This window comes from Dipodomys merriami, unplaced genomic scaffold, assembly GCF_024711535.1.
Source record: "Dipodomys merriami isolate MVZ:Mamm:240054 unplaced genomic scaffold, mDipMer1.0.p SCAF_7, whole genome shotgun sequence".
Lineage (NCBI taxonomy): Eukaryota > Metazoa > Chordata > Mammalia > Rodentia > Heteromyidae > Dipodomys > Dipodomys merriami.
Genome location: NW_027206290.1, coordinates 13,525,896 through 13,547,262, shown reverse-complemented (window position 1 = coordinate 13,547,262; position 21,367 = coordinate 13,525,896). Strand labels below are relative to the sequence as shown.

The window sequence follows — 21,367 nt, the reverse complement described above, 5'->3', positions numbered from 1 at the left end:
AATATGAGAATAATGTTGGCTGTAAATTTATTTCTACAGAGACTTTAGGGAAATATTTGAACTATATTGTACAGCCCTTTCATTGATGGCTCTATATGAAAATTCTCCCTAGTTGGACTCCTAATCAACATTCTTTTTCTTTGTTTGGTCTGTTGCATTGATGCTATATATGCTCCTTCCCAACAGTAGAAGAATGAAATTGGTACTGGTAGATTGACTCAATAGATAAACTATCAGAACCTAACTCTACCTGTAACGTATACTTCCTTGCTTCTTTATTAAGTTGTTTTTGTGAACATATTCTATCTCGAGTGAGAATTCTTGTCTTCTGTTCCCAGCATAGTACTCTTATAGATTTTCCTAGTGTTTATCTTTTAATTCTAGTATGATCGTGATAAGAGGCCATGCTTATTAAAGGCTAAGTGACTGTCATTGTCTTGCATGGTAAATATCTGTATAATCTCCACAAAAGTACTTTTGAGTAAACTGTCATCATTCTTACTTGACAGATGAGGAAATTGAAGCATAAAGTTTGGATCTTTCCTAAGTTCCCATGGAAATTGGGTGAGCCTGAATTTATACCCAGGTGGTCTAAGTCAAGAGCCCAAGCAACAGATTCTCTCCCTAAGGAGATTTTCCAGTCTTTGGCAAGCTAGCCCCATACCACTAGCCCACTTCCTCCTAGTTCATTATGTCTTAGTAGATGGAGCAGGAGTCATTTGAGTCTAGTATGAGACTTGGCTCTCTGTTTCAACTGATGGTTTGTAGAAGTGAGCTTAGCCACAAGCTTTATTTTGCAGCTGTACCAATGAATTTCCTAGGCCTCAATATGAAATCATATAGTACTGTTTGTGCTTGATCCTCTGTTTGGATCTAGTATAGTTCTACTTTAGCTTTTAAATCATATGTAGTTAACATATAGCCCTTTTTTAGTGTGTTTTTCTTTTTACTTTTTCTTTTATGTTGGCTGTGGGGCTTGAACTCTGGGCCTGGGCACTGTCCCTCAGCTCTTCAGCTAAAGGCAAGTGATTTACCAATTGAGCCACAGTGCCACTTCTTGTCTTCTGGTGGTTAATTGGAGATAAGAGTCTCATGGACCTGCCTGGGCTGGCTTTGAATCTCGATCCTCAGATCTCAGCCTCCTGAGTAGCTAGGATTACAGGTGTGAGCCACCAATGCCTGGCAATCTTTTTTTCTTTTTAAAGCATTCATTCAGTGCAATAGAGTGAAAATATGTCCATTTCAACATGCAATAAACAGAAAATTCATATATATTGTATCTTTTTTTCATTCTAAATCTTTGATGTACTTCTATACATACAAGAAATCTCAGTTCAAATTAGGAGCATTTCAAATATTCAAATAGCCATGTGTGGCTGGTAGCTAGACCTTGGTAGCATGGGTCTAGATCTGAATTTTACATTTGAGTAGCAAAGATATGAGTCCCTGGAAGAAGTTGAAAGGCAGTTCTATTAAATTGAGGAAGTCTGATTTGTAAGGGAAAAACCTCCAATTTTCTTCTGTGAGATTACAATCCAAAGTAGGACTTTTTGTATTTCCTTTGATTTTTTCTTCATAACATATAATCCTTTAACTTTTGGTCAAATGGCCTGTAAGGCAAGGAATAGTTCTAAATATAAGGTGTAGCTTTCTTTTAGGTGTACAATATTAAAAAATATATAATCCAAGTGACTCTGGGCTAACTTGACTCCTGTCTCTGTCAGCATACCCAAGAAAAGAACAAAACCGTCAGCCATTCCCTGTTCACCTCCAGAAACATCAAAGAGGACTGTAGTTCTTTGTGGTAGGTTTTCTAGAAGTAGCCCAGGGGGCGTTGCTGATGCATCAAACAGAAAATACCCTTATCCCTGTCTTTTCTTCTTCAAGGCTGATGCCCTTGCCCAAGAACCCTTCAGTCACATGCAGACCTGCAGAGTGTGGGGTGCCTCACATTCTGACCGTGATCGCTCTGTGGGACTAGCTCTGGGGATCTTCATGAATAAAGTTGTGCTGCCATATTTCACTGGGATAAGGGAAGTCTAGGGTTCTGTAAACTAAAACTCATGCCTGAAGGCTCACCAAAAGTGACTTTGGGAAGTGACAGATGAGCTGAAACCTGGGGGAGTTTAACAGCTTAAACAAAGAGGAGAAGACAGGGAGTAACATACCAGGAAACAAACAAACAAACAGCAACACACACACACACACACACACACACACACACACACACACACACACACACACACACACACACACACACACACACACACACACACACACACACACACACACACACACACACACACACACACACACACACACACACACACACACACACACACACACACCCTTCTGCAGTCAAAACCTTCCCCAAAACAATCAATCTCCAAAGAGGAGAATCTCGTTTGGACTCCAGCCAAAAGTATTTTCTTGTAAGATTTTATCTTGTTAAAAAAGGCTTTAAAAAATAGAATCTTATGGTAAAAGCAAACTTTACAGAACTTGAAAAAAGAAAGCTGAACTTTCCTGTTCTGAAATCATCTCATCTGGGCATGTCCTTGTTTAGTATGTTAGTTCATTAGTCTTTCTTTTGATGGTTATTCGTTCAGTTGATATATTATTGCAGAATATGTATTGCAGATATATTATTGCTTTCTGGCCACTCCTTTATTAAAACTTTTAAGAGACAAAAGAAATGAGTCACTTTCATGCCTTACATAATTTCCTTATTTGATGTTTTTAATGTAACATGGTGAAAGTTACTGGATTATTGAATTATTTTAGAATTTTTAAGTCTTTGATCTCATTAATTCCTGGGTGTTGTCAAGAAATATTCAGTATTCAGTCTCTTACCACTATATCTCTAAATAAAAGTTATTTAAGCCATTTCCTTTCCTGGTTCTCTGTGGATTAGGGAGAGCCCAGAAGAACCTTTAATATCATTTAATGTTTCTTTGGAATTCACTTATTTTAGTGCTTCTCTCTCTTTGGAATTTAGATTCAGAAATGAGGCAGATAAGAACCTGGATACAAGCATTGGTATTTTTACGTATATCTATCGCCACTCAATGTTTGATGGAACTTTGTGTTGTTCACGTTGATTGTAGAGATGCTACAGTCATATGGAGACATTTCACATGTACTCAGCAATGCCAGGTGGTGGGTAGGAGGTGGGGGCACAATGTGGATCCACTCAGCTTGAGTCAAAAAGAAATAAGTATTAGTGTAGCAACTTGGTTTACATATTTATTTTGAAATTTTTTTTTAAAAAAGAATGAGAGAATGAGTAGCCAGAACTGATCCTAACTTAGATATTATCCCGAAAGTTACATCCAATTAGTGTTAAAGAAGACTTCTTATCTTACTTCCATTTTCCTATTCTTTCTCCCATTTTATTTATTATTTTTCATCTCTAAACTCCTATTTGAATTGGGGTGATTTGATAGTAGATGTAATCAAATAGCACCAAAGTATGAAGAAAAAAAAATCCATCACCCTCAAAAATGGAGGGTAAACTTTCATAAGCATAATCAGAATTCTAGTAGAGAGAAAAGTACTGGGAAGCAACAACACAATATGGTGCTTTCTGTGACATGTATGTACATGTTTATGCTGGATTATGACATATTAATTATCAACACATTCCCTAATATATTTTATCCAATATTTTTCTTGGGTGAATTAAGTAAAATGACAATATCTATATATCTCTGTGTGTAAATGCATGCATGCATTTGTTAAGTATTTTTTACATATTCTAATAATTTGAATTTAATTTGCTTATTTAGCATATAATTGTTTATTGAATAAAAATGTTTATTCTTTTGTTAAGAAAAAAAACAGTATCATATTTGGACCCAAGCATGTTAAAACATGGAGGGAAAATTTGTTTCTTTATCTTATTTAGGAAAATGTATTCACTAATGACATGCTATCTTTGTGAGACCATCTTGGCCCTTAAAAATTAAGAGTAGCCTCTCTAGTAAAACCAAATAAACAAAAACTCAATGAAGCAAAAATTTGAGTGCTTACAGCCTTTTCTTTAATTTCAAATATACCAAATATTTACACAAGGTTGAAAAATAGAGTCTTTGAATTTCTCATTGGGACATACAGGTTTTTAGGAAACATTTTTTTCTTAATTCTTTTTCCTTTGTGAAAAATTACTCTCTTCTCCTCTGAGAATTACATAAATTAGTTTATGTAAAGTGAGACTTGAACTATTACCAAGTCTCTAACCACTTTTTCTTCAAGGCTTATAAAGACTTTCCTTTCCACTAAGGAATATATTTCTGTCTGTTTCCATATGCCTTTCTGCTTCTGTCTCCATCTCTGTCTCTGTCTCTGTCTCTTTCTTTCTGCCTGTATCTCTCTGTCTTTGTCTCTTTCTCCATCTCTGTCTCTGTTTCTATCTCTGTACCTCTTTTTGTCTTTTCTCTGCCCACCCCCCTTTCTTTCATCTTTAGTGCTGAGGTGTTTTCCGATTTAAGCCATGGTGATGATCTTAAGAACTCTTAATATTAACACATACACAAGCACCTACAAACACCTGTGTGCATGAACAATTGGGGTTTGCCATGAATGTGAGTTACACCTGCTTCAGAAGAAACTTATCATGCTGAAGGATGAAGTACAATGCTGGGACTGCAGGAAGTCAGTCCTTCCTGAGGTAACATATACCTCTCGAGTACAGCCTGTGTCCTAGGAATACCTATCGAGGACATAATTGTGTATGAGAATGTTTTGAAAGGGAGTGGCCATAATCAAGTGTTTAAATCTTAATTCTCTTATGGGACAGCAATTATAAACTAAATTGCAGCAACTTTTTAATATCTTTGTGAGATTATTATTAATGTTAAGATAAAGATTTCAAGAAAATAAAAATTAAATTTTAAGAAGTTTTGCCGAACATTTAAGAAACACTTTAACACAGAGTAATTAGTTTTTAGGAGGTGTTGACAAACCCATGTTTTTAGCTACCTATGGTTTGGCAGCACCAAAAGCTTTAAAGACACAGAGTATATAAATTAGTTGTTAAGATTTTCAAGTATAAATGTATATGTATTTCTGTATCTTTTAAATGTCCATCATGACTACAGACGTGTGAGACCATTTCTGCTTTTCTTTCTGGATTTGTTGATAAGTGAGTGCTATAGCTGGTTACCATTTTTAACAGCAAACATGAAGTCATGTCTGTTTCTATGTCAACAGATCCTCTTGGGAGAGCATATTCAGTAAAAGCCCTGAGGTGGTGACTCCTTTACAGCTCCAATGTTGTCAGCGTCTGGTCGAGCTTTGCAAACAGTGCCTGCTAGTGGTTTACAAATACACGATGGACACAAGAGGATCACTGTCAGGCTTTGGTCTTGACTGGGGAAGTTCCAGGTACTGATTTCTGTTCTCTAGATCCTGGGAATTTTATTTAAAGGAATGCCACAGTGCAGCTTGCAACTGAATCTCTTTTTGCTTCTATAGCTAGAGAAACATCTAAAACATGAAAATTCATACATGTCCACCATGTATGGCTCAGTGGTAGAGCACTTGCCTTGCATGCATGAGGCCCTGGGTTCGATTCCTCAGCACCACATAAGCAAAAAAAAAAAAGCCGGAAGTGGTGCTGTGGCTCAAGTGGTAGAGCGCTAGCCTTGAGCTGAAGAGCTGAGGGACAGCGCCCAGGCCCAGAGTTCAGGCCCCACGACTGGACTCCCCCCAAAAAAATCCTTTTAATTAACACACTATTTCCCTTTTAAGTGACTGAGTGGAGTTAGCCATTACAAACTTGAGGTGATAGAGACGAACTCATTTGCTTTACATACTTCTTCTTTCAAAAGCCCACTGAGAGCCAGGCACTGCTAGTTCACACTAATAATTCTAGCTACTTGAGGGGCTGAGAATGGGGAGGATTATGGTTCCAAGCTAGCTTGGGCAGAAAAATCTGTGATAGTTCATCCCAACAGAGGGAAACTAAGCAGGATGTAGTGGTGCACCTGTCATTCCAGCAGTGACAGGAAGCCTAAAATAAGTGGACTGCAGTTCAGGAATGTAGGCATGTACCTCAGCAGGAATTATGACACTACCTGAAAATAACCAGAACTCCCTCCTCCCCTGCAAAAAGAGAAAAGAAAAGAAGGCTGGAGGTGCAAGGCTCAGTGAGATTATACCAGCCTAGCAAGTGCAAGGCATTAGCACTACCCACAACAAAGAAGCAAACAAACAAATTAAGGAAGAATATTAAATTATAGTAACGAATTTAACTTTTGTTCCCCAATAGGGATATTTCAGCATTTATCCTTGAGCCTACTTCAGTGTGGAAGATGCCTTTGATTTAATTTTATTGTTCAGTATGCCTCTGCTACCTTCCTTCATCACCAAGCAGATCTGTGCGAGGTGAAGTTTTGTCACATTCCATTTCAGAATCAAGTGTTATGAATGTTGTTCAGTCAAGATAGGTAGTTTTCCAAAAGTAAGACAGAAATATTTTTAAGCTGCAAAATCACATGATAAGTACACGTCAGAATTTCTGAGAAGAGTTGTAATTCCTATTAGAATTAAAGATGACTATTTAAATTCAGTTATATCATGTGTAAATTATAATAGTATTTGAGATAAAAGAATATAAGCCATAACTTTGTAAAACTAAATAAGAGAAGGAAAAAGTCAGTTAAGGGTTGAATAAATGAGATTAATGTACTAAGTCTGGCTTGGATTTTCTTTTTGAAACAGCTAGACATTCATCCATTTATTAAAAGGATTTCAGGGTGCATCTTACAAGCCCACTTTCTCCAAAAATGACCTGTAATATACAACAGTACTGAATCTTTTTCCACAAAAACATTGAGGTATTTTTAAGCAGTGTTTGTTGTGGATTCTGTCTTGTACTCTTGCAGGATCTCTAACCTTTTTAACTCGTCTTCAAAAATAATAACTGATACAGCAATGGAAGAGATAACGTTAACTATTTTAATTTCATAAACATCAGTGATGTTGCACAACTTTAATGCTTTGGCTATTGCAAATTATTTAAATAAAATTTACTTTTAGTGATAGTTCAAAGTGAATTAAAAGAGACAGATTGTTTAAATATAATAACATAAATGAAGACCTTCTCTTTAAAGGATGATCAGGCAAACTTTAAATTCTACTACAAGGAAGAGAATGCATTCAGACTCTGCATTATCATTCTTGCCATACCAGAATTTGTAACCCAGTTTCTATTGGTGAATCATGTAGCTTGTGGAAAGGCAAATCAGATGATTCCTCCTGGTTATTCTAAGAGTTAGGTTTACAGTTGGTTTAGGTCTTTGATTTTCTCCTCCGGAATAACTCAGTCATCCCTGATCCTAAGTTCTGGACTTCTGATTAAGTGCTCAGATGACTCCAGTATTGTGAGTATAAGAATTTTGAGGCATCATTCTTCATTGCTGCCAAAGTTTATAATCTCTTAGAGAGAAATACAAGAGTCAGGCAGATTATCACAAAATGTAGCATTGTTTCTGATCAACATTACCTTGGGAACTTGGTATAGATATGAGCCTAATGAGTTTTCTAATATTGAATGAATTCCAGAATTAAACTTATCCATTCCAAGGCAGAGCTGGATCAACCCAAGCTATCCATTACCAATATCTGAAGATAAAGTCTGGTCCTTTAGTGATGGCAGTGGGGCAGGTGAGCATGCATCCCCTTTGCACAAGGGCTGAGCCATGTGGAACTCTTTCTTTTTAATGCTAATCAGGTAACTCAGTCCTGGTAAAGAGGCCAGGAAGTTTCCACGCCTGGAAGTTAGTTCTACTTGGAAACCTAAGAAGTAGAGGGAAATAAACATTTTTTTTTTCATGGATATCTAGCTATTAAAGCTCAAGTAAATTAACTCACATTCTTCCATTAAAACGTTAATTTTTCTCTCATGGATAAGAAAATGAATCTATAACATTTTTTCTTTATATTAAAATCTCAACCTCTTAATATAGTAATTTTACTTGTGAAGTGTACATATGAATATATATTTATAAATAAATATTTATCATAAATAAATATAAAAATAGTTATATTTATGAGGTAAACCTAAATAATTCATAAGTAAATATCATTTTGACTAATTTATTTTAAAAATAAGAATAATAAAATAAAATTGATGTCAAATTTATATCAAAGATGTCAGAAATAATTCCTAAGAGATTTTAATGAGTTTATGGTATTAATTATATGGAAAAGAGTGGTCTTCATCTTTTAATGTCATAAAAATAATAAGCACAACAAGTTCAAAGCCACTCTTATATGTAGGCTTATAATAACTAAGCAAATACAGTTGTTGTGTAAACAAGATGGTCAATTGGAAACACACACACACACACACACACACACACACACACACACACACACACACACACACACACACACACACTCACACTGTTGTAGAATTCAAGAGTACTTGCAACCAGCTCCATATTCCTTTGGAGAAACTGGGAACTCTAAGCTACTTTTCAGCCACCAGGTTTCCATGGTTTAACATGTCAATTCTATCAAACCCTTCTAGAGAACGGAAAAAGAGAAGCGTCCTTCTATTGTTTTATGAGACTAATGTACCACTGATACAAAACCTAAAGGAAATGAATGTTAGCTCTCTCCCTAAACATAGATGGAAAAATCCTAAACCAAGAATTAGCAAACGGAACCCAGAGGATAGGGTAATGGCTCATGACCAACCTCTGCTTATTGTATCAGTTTAAAGACAGTCTATATGATTAAGCAGTGTTCAATATATGTTACTGCATTCATTCATGGAATAGAAGATTATTTCAGAAGACAAACCACTCAATGGACTGCAGTATAGATTCATATTTTATAAACTGCTTAGCTAGCTAGAAAATAAAGAAATCCCAGTTCAATAAACAATAGCTATAGAAATGTTATAACAAACATACATTAAGATTGAAATGTTGAAAGTTTTCCCTTTCAAATGAACATGATGATATTGACTATATTCACTACTTCTGCTCAGAGTTGTACTAGAGGTTCTAGCTATTTCAATGAGGAAAACAACACTAAAAACAAGAAAAATGAATAGCATGGGGTTTGAAAAAAGAACTAAAATTTATTACTAGTTACTTAATATGATTTTGATCATATTAAATATTATCATATTAAATATATCATATTAAATATAAATAAATCCATAGATAAATCAGGAAAATTTAACAACTCTGATGAGTCAGTATAAGAAACTCAAATATAACTTATTATATTAACAATAAACAGCTATAATGTTAAATTTTACTTATAATTTTTTCAACAACTCAAAAGAATATTTAATACTTAGAATATATCTAACAACAAATGTGCAAGAGGTATATTCAAGAAAAGTGTAAAAAAAGGGAATACCTTACTTGTCATTGGAATCACTATTATTAATATGACTTTTCTAAATAGCTCCCTATTTCTATTAATTCAATGTAATCATAGTGTAATTTGCAGCAGATTTTTATTTTTGTTTGGTTTTTGGTAATGAAAGAAGCCAACACTTGTTCTTATACTTACAATACAAAAAATGTTTTAAGAATAGGTAAGACAATTTTAAAATAAAATAATAAATGGTATGATCCTATTATCTACTAAATCCTATAATAATATAAGGAAAAAATGAAAATAAAAACTTGAAGGAAAAGAGAAAGTAAATGGAAAAGTAAAGGAAAAAAGAAAAAAAGAAACTAGTAGGTATCATCCATAGCCTTAAGCTAAGATAGTTTGATGGTGCTATTGAGCTAGTAAGAGAGCTGGTCATATATATATGATACATATATGATACATATATATGTATATATGATACATAATACTTCATTTTTATGAATGCTTTTATTGGCTCTGTTCTGTATGAGGCAAGCATATCAGTTAGCTTTTTTTTTCACAGCCGAGAAAACTGTGGTGCATAGAGGCCCAGTGGTTTAACCATAACTTCACTTTTACCAATATACAAGTATTTTGAGGTAGTACTCACCAGGGCTTACAATCCTTCCCTCAGAAATCAAAGTTCAGCTTGGCACCAGTGGCTCATCTCTTCAATCCTATCTACTCAAGAAGCTGAGATCTGAGGATTGTGGTTCAAGTCCATCCAGGCCAGGAAAGTTCATATGACTAGTATCTCTAATTAACCACCAAAAATTTTTTAAGAAAAGAAAAAGTAATAAATGGAGTTGTGACTAAAATGGTAGAGTGCTAGCTTTGATCCAGGCCCTGTGTTCATGCCTCAGGATTGGCGCGTGCCTGAGCACATGTGTGCATGCACACACACACACACACAACCAAAGTTCAAATCACAGTGCAATATACATCGATTAAGATGGATTTTTATCATAAGAATGCAAAGTATTACATATCAGCAAGGATATGGATTTGGAGTCCTTACACGGTATGTGTGAGGATGTGGTAGCTGGTGTGGCAGCTGTGGAAAATAGTTTGGCAGTTTCTGCAAAAGCTATATATAAATTAATCATATGATCTAGGAATTGCACTGCTAAGTATGTACTCAGAAACTAAAAAGCAAGGACTGAAAAAGATGTGAATGTCAGTGTTCATAGAAACATGTTTACAGTAGCCAATAGCTGGGAACAACTCAGATGTCTGTCAGCAGGTGAATAGAATAACAAAATACGCTAGGTACCTACAATGGAAATATTAGTAAACCACAAAACAGAACAAAATCTGATAGATGGTAGGACAAAGATAGGCCTTGAAAACATTCTAAGTCAATTAGCCGAAACCAAAGGACAAGCACTATAATTTCACTGATAGATAGGTAAAAGAGACCAACCCATAGTCAGTCAGGAAAGTCCAATAGACTGGGTTAGGAAGGAAGGAAATGGAAAAAAAAATCTTTTTTTAGTGCTTGGTGTTGAACCCAGAACCTTATCCATCCACTTCTGAGCTACATCCTAACCCAGAAGGAGGGAAGGGCAAATACAATTTAATATTTAAAGTTTGCTTTTCTACATAACGTCTAGTACATCTCATTGTTGCAATGGGTCCACCTGTATAGACGTTATGTTGAAAAACAAACTTTACAACTTTGATGGGGGGGAGGGGAAAGGAAGGGGAGGCGCCGAAGAAGGGAGACAGGGGAGGGGGGGGGATGGGAAGGGATGGGAAGGGGAAACAAAGGAGGAGGCTACAATGCTTGATAAGAAATGTACTCACTATCTTGCCCATGTAATTGTAACCCCTCTGTACGGTATTTTCACAATAAAAAAATAAAAAAAAGAAATGTACTCATTACCTTGCTCATGTAATTGTAACCCCTCTGTATGGTATTTGCACAATAAAATAAATAAGCCAATTTAATATTTAATGAGTATAGAGTTTCTGCTTGAGGAGATGAAAAAGTTCTGGAATTCCTAGTAATGGTTATAACAACATTGTGAATGAATTTTATTTTCTGAATTGTACACTTAATAGTGGTTCAAATAATAAACTTTTACCTTATATAATCCCACTCCTTTTTTTTTCTATGTCTCCCACCTTGTTTTTTTTTTTTTTTTTTTTTGCTATATCACCCAGGTATTCCCGGAACCTGGAATTCTTCTGCCTTAGCCTCCTGAATTCAAGGGCTGAGATTACAGGTGTGCACTAACAGGCCCTGCTTATGTTCTATAATTTTAATGCAATAAAAGTTTTCAAGAAATATAGGATACTTAGTCTGTTGACCTTTATTTGCCCTTATTCTCTAAATTCTGGAACATCAGTTTATTAGAGCGAAGTCATGGTCCTGATCCAATTCTAGGAAGATCAAGATTAGTTCCCTACTGCTCTTGAAATGCTTCATGTTCTAGCTATCTTCTGTTGTCAGCAATAAACTGTCCCATGAAAGACACACAGATTCCACATCGATCAGTTTCAAGTAGGTATATTCCCACAAATGTGATGGGTCTGTGGAAAGAGAATCATTTGAGGGATTGCTCCAGGAACATAGTATCTATGAGTTATTTTTGTTCTAGTAGTTGGAAAAACAAAATAAGGCTTCAAACTTTTTCACTTTTTGTGCTTCACATAAACTCTAGACAGTCTGTAGTACTTCCTTGAGATAAACTGTTTAAGAAAAATTAAGTTGTATTATTTAAGTCTACTTGCAAAAAAATTCAAAAATAGTCTTTGATATTCATCTAGTGTGGGATCTCCCAAGAGAGATGAATAGAGATGTGAAGGCACGTAATTTATTGTATGTGTCTATAAAGCTTTAAAATATTTCACAGCATATGCTTTAGGTAAGCAAAGTGGGTCTCTCTTTTTTTTTTTTGCAGCGTAATTCCGTATTCTTTTAAAAGTTCATACTTTCTTCTTTTTCATTTATCTCAAAAATGTTTTGACTTCTGCTTTTATTTAAAAGTTTAGGCTTGTGGCATGTATAATATTTTTCTACTTCCTAGGTATTTTACTATTCATGTTTGTGGAAACAATTATACAATAATTGTACCCAAGTTTTTTAAATTGTGTTTTATTGTGAAAATACTGTACAGAGGGGTTACAGTTACATGAGCAAGGTAATGAGTACATTTCTTATCCAGCATTGTTGCCTCCTCCTTTGTTTTTCTCCTATCATCCCTTCCCTCCCACCCCTCAGTTCTGAAATTGAGTTTTGTATACAAGGACAGTTATGTGCAGTGGTCTGGACAATGCAGGGTAGCGCAAGGAGACATCCTCCTGGAGCTGTTGCATGGGCTTGAGTCCTTGCCTGGACATTTATTAGTTGGGTGACCATTGTAAAGGCCTCTGTTCCCCATATTTCTCATGAAATTTATTCATCTGCAAAGTGTAGTTAAGATTGAAATCTACTTACAGAATTATTATTGGAACTAAATGAGTTAATATTTGTAAAGCAATTGCAATAGTGCTGAGCTCATAGGAAATACTATTTATGTAATTGTATGAGTTAGCTGTGATTCTGAACTCTGTGCTATTATTTTTGTGTGTGTGGCAAATCTTGAATTTGAAAGTTTTTGTGAGACTGGAAATGATGGTCATGAGTCCAAGGCCAAACTAGACTATACTTAGTGACTATTTCAAAACAAAAGAAGTTGAAGCTGGGGAGGTGGGGAGGAAAGGAATAGTAGGGGAAAGACAAAGGAGGGGAGAACAATGCTTGATAGGAAATGTATTCATTGCCTTACTCATGTAACTGTTACCCCTCTGTATCTTTACAATAAAAAAAAATTTCAACTCAAAAAATCAAAAGAAGTTGATACAAATATTACTAAGATGTCAACGGTAATGTTTGTATAGCAGTAGTTTTGACATAAGTTTATAGAAGTTACTCTGTTCAATGGATAATTATCAGGGCCATCCTTGATGCATTTTAGAAACAGAAAAATTCTAGTAATACAAAATAGTGCTTTTTATTGAAGACTTTAGTTATTTTGTACCTTTGCCCTAAATAGCAAGACAAGGCTTGTTTCATAGCAAAAGGTACCAGATTAATCATCATAACTCCACTAGCTCTTGACATAATAATTAATCCACATAAATTACCCAAGTAATATTAAGAAAATAATTTATATAATCTGTGATGTGAAAAACCAGTTGTTTCATTATTCATCACCCATATGGAATTTTGATTTAATTTAGTTTGTTGTATATTGTTTTACTGCTCTATTAACTTAATGATTTGAGCAATTATTTATAGTTTGTGATATTAGGTAAAAGAGTTAGTGGATATTATTAGATAATTCATGATGAAATAATGTTTATGGATATTATGGAAAAATCTATTTTATTCTGAATATTGTATGCAGTTTGATTATAATGAATTCATTACTTCCTGCAAAACTTATATGAAGCAACTCAAATCTAATTTTTCATGGACAAAGAGGTATCCTAGGTACCAGTATTACTTACCTCATAGGGCAGGCAGCTAATAATGTTCTTGACCTTCACTTTTTTCATACATCTGTAGGCTTATATTACTATCTCTGGATGATCCTAGTATCAGACAGCAATGAAGACAGCAAAGTAAATCATTTGATCCTGTATCATTATTTTTCCAAGACCATTGCTAATTGCCAGTCTCCTTCTACTGCGACTTCTACTCTCAGAAATTCCTCAAATCTCTGCAGATTTCATGATGTGTGCTTTTCCTCAGTCCTAAGATGTATACTTGGAATAATATTGTCAGTTTGCATTTGTTCATGTAGTTTTTCTTGACGCTTCTCTCTAGACATGAAATTGGACTGGCATAATGCTGATTTAGGGTTTACAGAGAAAAAGAGATTAGAAGTGTCTGCAATTTATTCCTTGAAATTCCCAATTTCTAAAGCTTTCAATTAAAAAGGTCTCATTTGTTGATAAATTTGACCTGAACTGAAATTGAATGAATTTCTTATAGTTATTATTTGTCTGTTTTTCTGTTAGTATTCATGTATTTTATTGAATAAATAATAATAGTTTATGAGGAGTTTATGTCTCAGGAGATGCCTTGATAGATATGTTATATGGTATATCCTATCTTTCTAAAACCTGGGAATATCGCATGTGATATTACATGTGACTTGAACTCATAAGCACTACATGGTCTAAGAATATAAAATGTATACTGTAGTTATTAATGTTAATCCTTAGCTTTTTCTTTGAGATTAACAATAGTAACAATACATCAGTGACTCATGCTCATAATCAGTCATTGTTATCCTTAAAACAATTATTTTTACTGTGGCTTATCAAATTCTTACTAAATTCTCATTTCCCATGTTTTAAGGAACTATTACTTACAGGAACTGATAATATATTCTAAATCAACCCATATAGTTTTACAGAATTTTGAATATGATGATTCTATGGAGGTTTTGGGATGCTAATATCACCCTTTGAGTGAAATTCTGTGACATTCCCCAACTTTTGTTAGGAAACTTTTATGTGAAATTGCATTGTTGGTTATAGCAATATTTTTATGCAAAACATATTATTACTAATTATATAACCCTTTGGTAAGAGAAGCTAACAGTGACTTGCCTGTAACAATCTATTGCACTTTGTGTTTAGGTATTTGCTACCAGGAAGTACCCAATACTTCATGAGAACACCAAGCTGCCACATGAGATACAGTTCATCTGGAATGACTCGCTCCAATGCGTTGTTTACACCTCGATATGGCCATTTTTTAAACTGAAAGGAAGATTGCCATGAGATAGGCATAATAGCAATTCATTTATTTTCTTAAGTTGAACATGCAAAGAAAGTTCCCATTAAGTGCTGTTTTATGTATATATGACATATATGGGTGTAAAAATGCAAACATACATGCACTCCAATAACATATATTTATTATAATATATGAAAGAAGAATTAGCAGGAAACTTAGTATATAAAGCCTAACCTTTCTGGAAATGTAATAAACCATGTTGAAAATTGTTTACACAAATACGTGAATGTCTAGAATTTGCTAGGTTTATAATTAATCCCTTCCTACTAGAAATGTTATTTTTGCTGCAGAGTATATGAAATAGAATTGATCTTTAAGATCCAGTTACAGCATTAATGTATTTTCTAGGTAACATTACTTTTGACTGGAAAAACAATTGGTAGTATAATATCTTATTAGTTCTCTTACTTATAGTCTCCATTTAAAATGAAACACAAAAGATTTAGAAGCTTGGTGTTGCTTGGTGGTAATATTAAGTATAAAATGGGTTTATCATTATTATACCACACTGTAAAGTACTAGATGATATCCCAAACTGATACTCCCAAATTTTCTTGTGGAAATTTAGCTATTCATAATAATGTATGTTTTCAGTGAGCATCTATTAAGATCATATGTTTATCTCAAATGGAAGACAATCTAAATGGTTAAAAACAATGTGTAAAAATAGCTTTTATTTTTACTTATCATAGCAAGTTAAACCAAGCAACGGAAAACGATGGCAATGACAGAATCTTTCTATATGACTTTTGTGTCTCATATCACTTGTTTTTATTTGTAAAATATATCTTTCATAGATTTAAGTTTCTTAATGCAAGTTCCATTGCAAAGTGCAATAACAGTAGTTTCCCATTTGAATGTAGAAAGTAATCTACATGCTTGGGGAATAGCAGGTTATGGTGACCTCATGTTACTGGCCATTGATACAGCCTTGAGTTGGTTTATTTTATTTTTTTATTTTTATGTCAAAATATAGTATGAGGTTTTCTTCCTGTCTCACACTTCTTTCCTTTAGCTTCATAGCAGTTTACTTACTTTTCTTGCTTGCAGTTCCCAAACCAATGAGTGAGCTCTCAGGTTTTTAGAAAAATACAGATAGCACTGTCATTGATTGAACTCAGAAAGTACAGAAAGTACAGTATTTACTTAAACTTCTTTTCCCAGTGGTTTTTCTCCTAGATGCTAATCATTTGCTATTTTCATCCATATTTGCCCCTGTTGAATATTCTAAAAGCTCTTTTTAGTAAATCAAAATGTGATCCCAAAGCAGAAAGGGGACTGAGGAGGCAAAATTATTCTGGATTAGGTCACAGGCTGGATACTTCTTAACTCCAAGTTGTAAGCTATGTATGGTTTGCTTTTTAAACCACCTTTTGGATGTATTCTGAAGAAAAGAATACATTTCTTTCCCAACTTAATTGTTAATGATTTTATTATGACTGTTTAACATCCACGTTCCAATGGAGACCTTTCTTCACTGGTGCAACCAACACCAAGTCTGTAGTTGTCTTTGTGAAAGACAGTAATCTGTCAGGATGGATGAAATCAGCGTCAGTTTTAGGGGGCCATTTTGTACCTTCTTAAATATTTTATAGGTTTCTTAGGATAAAAAACCTAAAATGGGACATTACAAAATCACGGTAAGAATGGTCAACAAGTAAGGCATTTTTCAAAGTATTTTTAGTTCTTTTTCTCTTAAATTCACAATGTGATCATGGAGGATCACAAATTAGTGCTCCTTCTTAAGAAACACAACTTAGTTTGTTGGCCATTCATTTGCTTCAGCCTTAACTCACAATTGAAACTTCTGCCTTTAATAGTACAAGAATTAATTTTTTTTAGTGAAGAAAAAGACTACTCAAAACTGGGAGAAATTCTCCCCACATACATACAGCTAAGAAAAGATGTAAGTGTAAATGTATGCAACTATCCAGCTCTTTGATGAACAAATTTCATTTCTGTCTACTTAAGTCTGACCTTATTTTAAGCAATAGCATTCTTTTGCCCACATTTGCCTATTTATACTGATCTAGTTTGATATGATGAAGTTGTGAATAAAAGCCATGTATTTATTATTTACAAATACTACGGGTAGGCTGTGGCCTGCAGTGGTTGTAGTGCCATTCCCTAATGAACAACTAAGAGAAGACAAAGTAGTGACCCATGCGAGTCTCCAAAGGCCATAGAAGTGTTTTGGAGATATAAAACATTCCTTATAGGGTTAAAACATTTCAGCATAAATGATAGAACAAGTCTCTGTCTTCTAGGACAGAAAGAGCTTGATTTGATAGCTACTTAATTTGACTAGAGGTTTTTTTTTGAAGGGAATTTGGTTTACTTGCAATGAAAGCCTATTTTTATTTTGTTATGCATAAACAATCTCCTGCTCATTTGATAAATCTTAAGACTGGAATGATTCTAAGTCTGTAAGCCTGGAATTGTTTCCTGTATTGTTTAAGAAAAACAACTTTTTTTACTTTAAATCATCACCTACAAACATAGTTTGAGGCTGCAGATTAGATTTCCAATGAATAATCCAGTCTTGTGGATGAGTGATCATGTATTTCTGTAATTTGTTGAAGGTCCTGTTGTAATTCGGATTTGGACTGAATTTATTTGGAACAACTTTTATTTCTAACATTTTATTTACCTTAAATGTACAAAATTGTAATAGGATCAAATAGGGAAATAGCAATGATAGTCTCTGTCTGGGAAATAGTTAAAAATCCCTGATAAGCTGCAAAAATGTATAAAAATTATCATAGGACTAATTAGACCAAAGTACACAGAAGTTACCGTTAGTTTTTTCCTTAAAATAAAAACCAAAAACTGCTCAAGTATTGTTTATTTTCACCTAATACTTTTTGCACAAGTAGATACATCTAGACCAAAAGAAGATTTCGTTTCAATTTTCTTTTTTTATGTTGGAAAGTGGATTAATATGGAATTCTGCCAATTTGAAATTTCAGATTTTTTTAAAATTAATGTCAAATGTTTTCTTCTTTAACATTTCAAACTCATTCTAAACAAATACAGAATACTTTTTCAAGAGTACCAAAAACCTAGTAGGGTCTTACCTTTCATTATTTTAACTCTCTGTAAAGCACTGATTAATTCTTAAATGTATATTCTTTTGAAAACAATAGGAAATACCTCAAGAGTGAAAAAGATGCTTTCCTTTTCTGTTCTGTAATGTTAATTTACATTTTGAATCTTAGTTTACTTGGATATAATAGTTAATAACAAAAAAGTGTAACTTTACAATTAATTGTTCTCTTATCTGGTGATTTTTAAGTATTTGGTTTTCTTTTAATATTAAGAAATGTAAGTTTTCAAGTGATATATAAATATTAATTATTAGATATATAAATATTTTGACTAATGTCTTGTAAATAAATTTAAATTTAGAAATATATTCATGGAGAAAAGTTTTTTCTTTATGCTGCTTTCTTTTTGTTTTCCTTTTTTCCTTCTTTAAATTCTCTTTGAAGCTTTGCATGGACAAAGTCAAGACAAAAGAATTTATGCATTTTAAAAATTAATTTCCTTGGAATTTTATGTTTGTGTAATTTTGCCTGAGCAACAATAAAACCTAGATAAAATACTTTATTGGATCAAGTTCTGTTTTTTGGCTGAGAGTTTTAGGAACCAAATTGATGTCTTGTTCCTAAGAAAACATTAATGGTATAGGCATGCAAAGCATGACACATGGCTACGAATACCAGACAAAAACAAACACTGGTTATTAAAACTGCACACTTTGAGATCATTGCCATTTTGGTAAGTTTTCTCTATCATAAATAGTGATATGGCATATACAATACATTATGTAGTATATACAACACATTATGTATTAACTGGGTTATTTAAGAGCTTACTAAAAATTTTATTGAATTACCTCCACCCCTCCCCTTACCCGGTTACTAGCTTATAAGCTATTGCATTATAAACACATCAATTATAGCTTGGCTAATAACGCCTAAATTACTGAGAAGACTTACCTTCCAAAAAGTAGTGGGATAATCATGATACTGTTTTCTTCAAATAGCAGCAGCCCTTGGCCCTGCACAACTCAGTCCCTACACTAACAGCTGTATGTGCTACAGCTTCTGAATACGAATGGGCCTGCAGAAGAGTCTGGGTTTGAGAATTAGCTTGAAAGCAATCCATTTGTTAACATGAATCATGACTCAAATTATCCCCCTGTGCTTTACTACCTGTTTATGAATACAAATGTTGTTGTAGAAAATATGCTTGAAATGTCAACACAATGTGCAATTAGCATTGGGGTGCCATACTCCAGCACGTGCTCTCTCAATGGTGAAATTACTCCAGTTACTCAGACATGTTATTATAATATAAAAGTTCACACAGGAAAGCTACCATATGTCATCAAATGCTTAGTTCGATTTCCTTAACATACGTGTACATGCATGTGTACAAGTGTGTATGTGCGCGCACACACATACACACACACAGACACTGGCTTTAATAAGAGACTGGCTCCCAATTAAGCCTTCAAGATGATGAGATGTGTTTCCGTAGTAATTTTTGCTCCTGTTTGGACACCAAGAACTATTTACTACAGGGAAGCACTACTTCTATAAATAAAAGTCTGGCTAAGTAAAACTGTTTCATCTCCCTCTTAGTTCATGGTAGAATTGTTCTAAAATGTAGAAGTGATACTTTTGTGTCTTTCTGGCAATATGAGTTACAATCTGGTTACTAATTAATAATTAGAATTACTAATCTGGTTAGAAATATGCCAGCATCTCACATATGACATTCATTTTTTTTCAGAGATTTATAATTTTATCATTTTTGAAACACACTAAGTCTCAAAAGGAAGGTTATCTTGGTATCAGTGCCATTCACAATATTGTTAATTATATATAACATTTAGAATTTTTTAAATTTATTTACTTGCAATACTAGTGATTGAACTCAGGGCCTTGCATTTTTAGACAAATGCTCTACCACTGAGTTATAATCCCATTCCAGACTAGTTTTTCTTTAAGGAAAGGAAGCACTTTTGGTAAGAGTCTTACCATGTGCTGAGTACTTTAATACACATACATTTCTTGTTTTTTGTAATTGACAAGCAAGTAGCATAGAATTTGAGTTTAAAAACATTTTAAGAAATATTATTTTTATAAAGTTAAAACATTCTCAAAGGATTGAGTTTTTATTCTTTCTTAGTGATAAAGATGACACCAATATGTATGATAGTGTATCTCATCAAATGTTATATATAAATATACATGTATATAATTTGATATATAAATATATACCATTTGATATACACATTTAATTTGATATTTAAAAATAATTACAAAATAATCTTAAAGCAATTTCTAGTCTTAGAAAACGTCATAAACGTCATAGTTTCTTCAAAGCAAAGTGAACATTAAGCATTTTTTTTCAAAGATACTGGTCGCCTGGTGCTCTCCCTCTTTTATACTCAATACTGGTGCTTAACCATTTAAGCTGTACCTCCACTTCCATTGAACTAATTTGTAGACAAAATTGGATTTGTCAACTAATTTGGAGAGAGTTAGCGTGGAATGATACCAAATTTTGATCACCATAATCTAAACAATTCAGAAAATAGTGTAAAAATTGAATGAGTTCTCAACTTTAAATTACCCCACACACACTTTCCATTACTCCCCCCCCCACACACACTTCCCAAGTCTTCGGTATTCTAGGATACACTGAGAATGTACAGGAATATACAGCCTTTACAAAACCCTGAGCTCAATCATCTCCACTGCAAAACAAACAGACCCACAAAAATTAGGATACTCCCAAGAGGGACTAGAACATGCATCAAATGAATTTGTCCATAGCACCTTCTATTGCAATGCATCTCACAAGAGAGAGATACTTGGGAAAAGAGCAAACTGAGCCAATTCTTTCACTAATAAAATAAGTCAAGATATTTAATTCCCTATCAGATAACACACTGGTGGTAGACTTGGTAACTGAAAATTTAAGTAGTGTAAGGAATTAGTAGGATCTGTCACTTGAGAGTTGGGTAATTTAGAGGACTATTTGAAACAGTGTTTCAAGAAGGAAGACATTTTCAATGTAATGATATACAAATAATGTAAAATGTTTTAAGAATGTAGTCAGAATGCCATCCAGAAAGTCCATATGTATTTATTAGGCCTTAGGTAACAAAAG

The 21,367-nt window shown here is 33.9% G+C and overlaps 1 protein-coding gene across 7 annotated transcripts in view; it reads left to right on the top strand.

Annotated features, from left to right (window-relative positions):
• The window catches only part of Ttll7 (tubulin tyrosine ligase like 7), a 129,181-nt gene extending 110,641 nt beyond the window's left edge, over positions 1-18,540 (top strand). For 5 of the 7 annotated variants that reach the window (XM_070007431.1, XM_070007432.1, XM_070007429.1 and 2 more), the window contains 2 exons: positions 5,212-5,385; positions 15,022-18,540. In XM_070007431.1, the coding sequence (XP_069863532.1) occupies positions 5,212-5,385; positions 15,022-15,148 (301 nt within the window). In that variant the 3' untranslated portion in view covers positions 15,149-18,540. Of the gene's footprint in view, positions 1-5,211; positions 5,386-6,271; positions 6,558-11,550; positions 11,613-15,021 lie in introns of those variants that run through there. The other 2 variants (XM_070007434.1, XM_070007435.1) reach the window with 2 other exon arrangements.
• Positions 18,541-21,367: the final 2,827 nt, after the last annotated feature.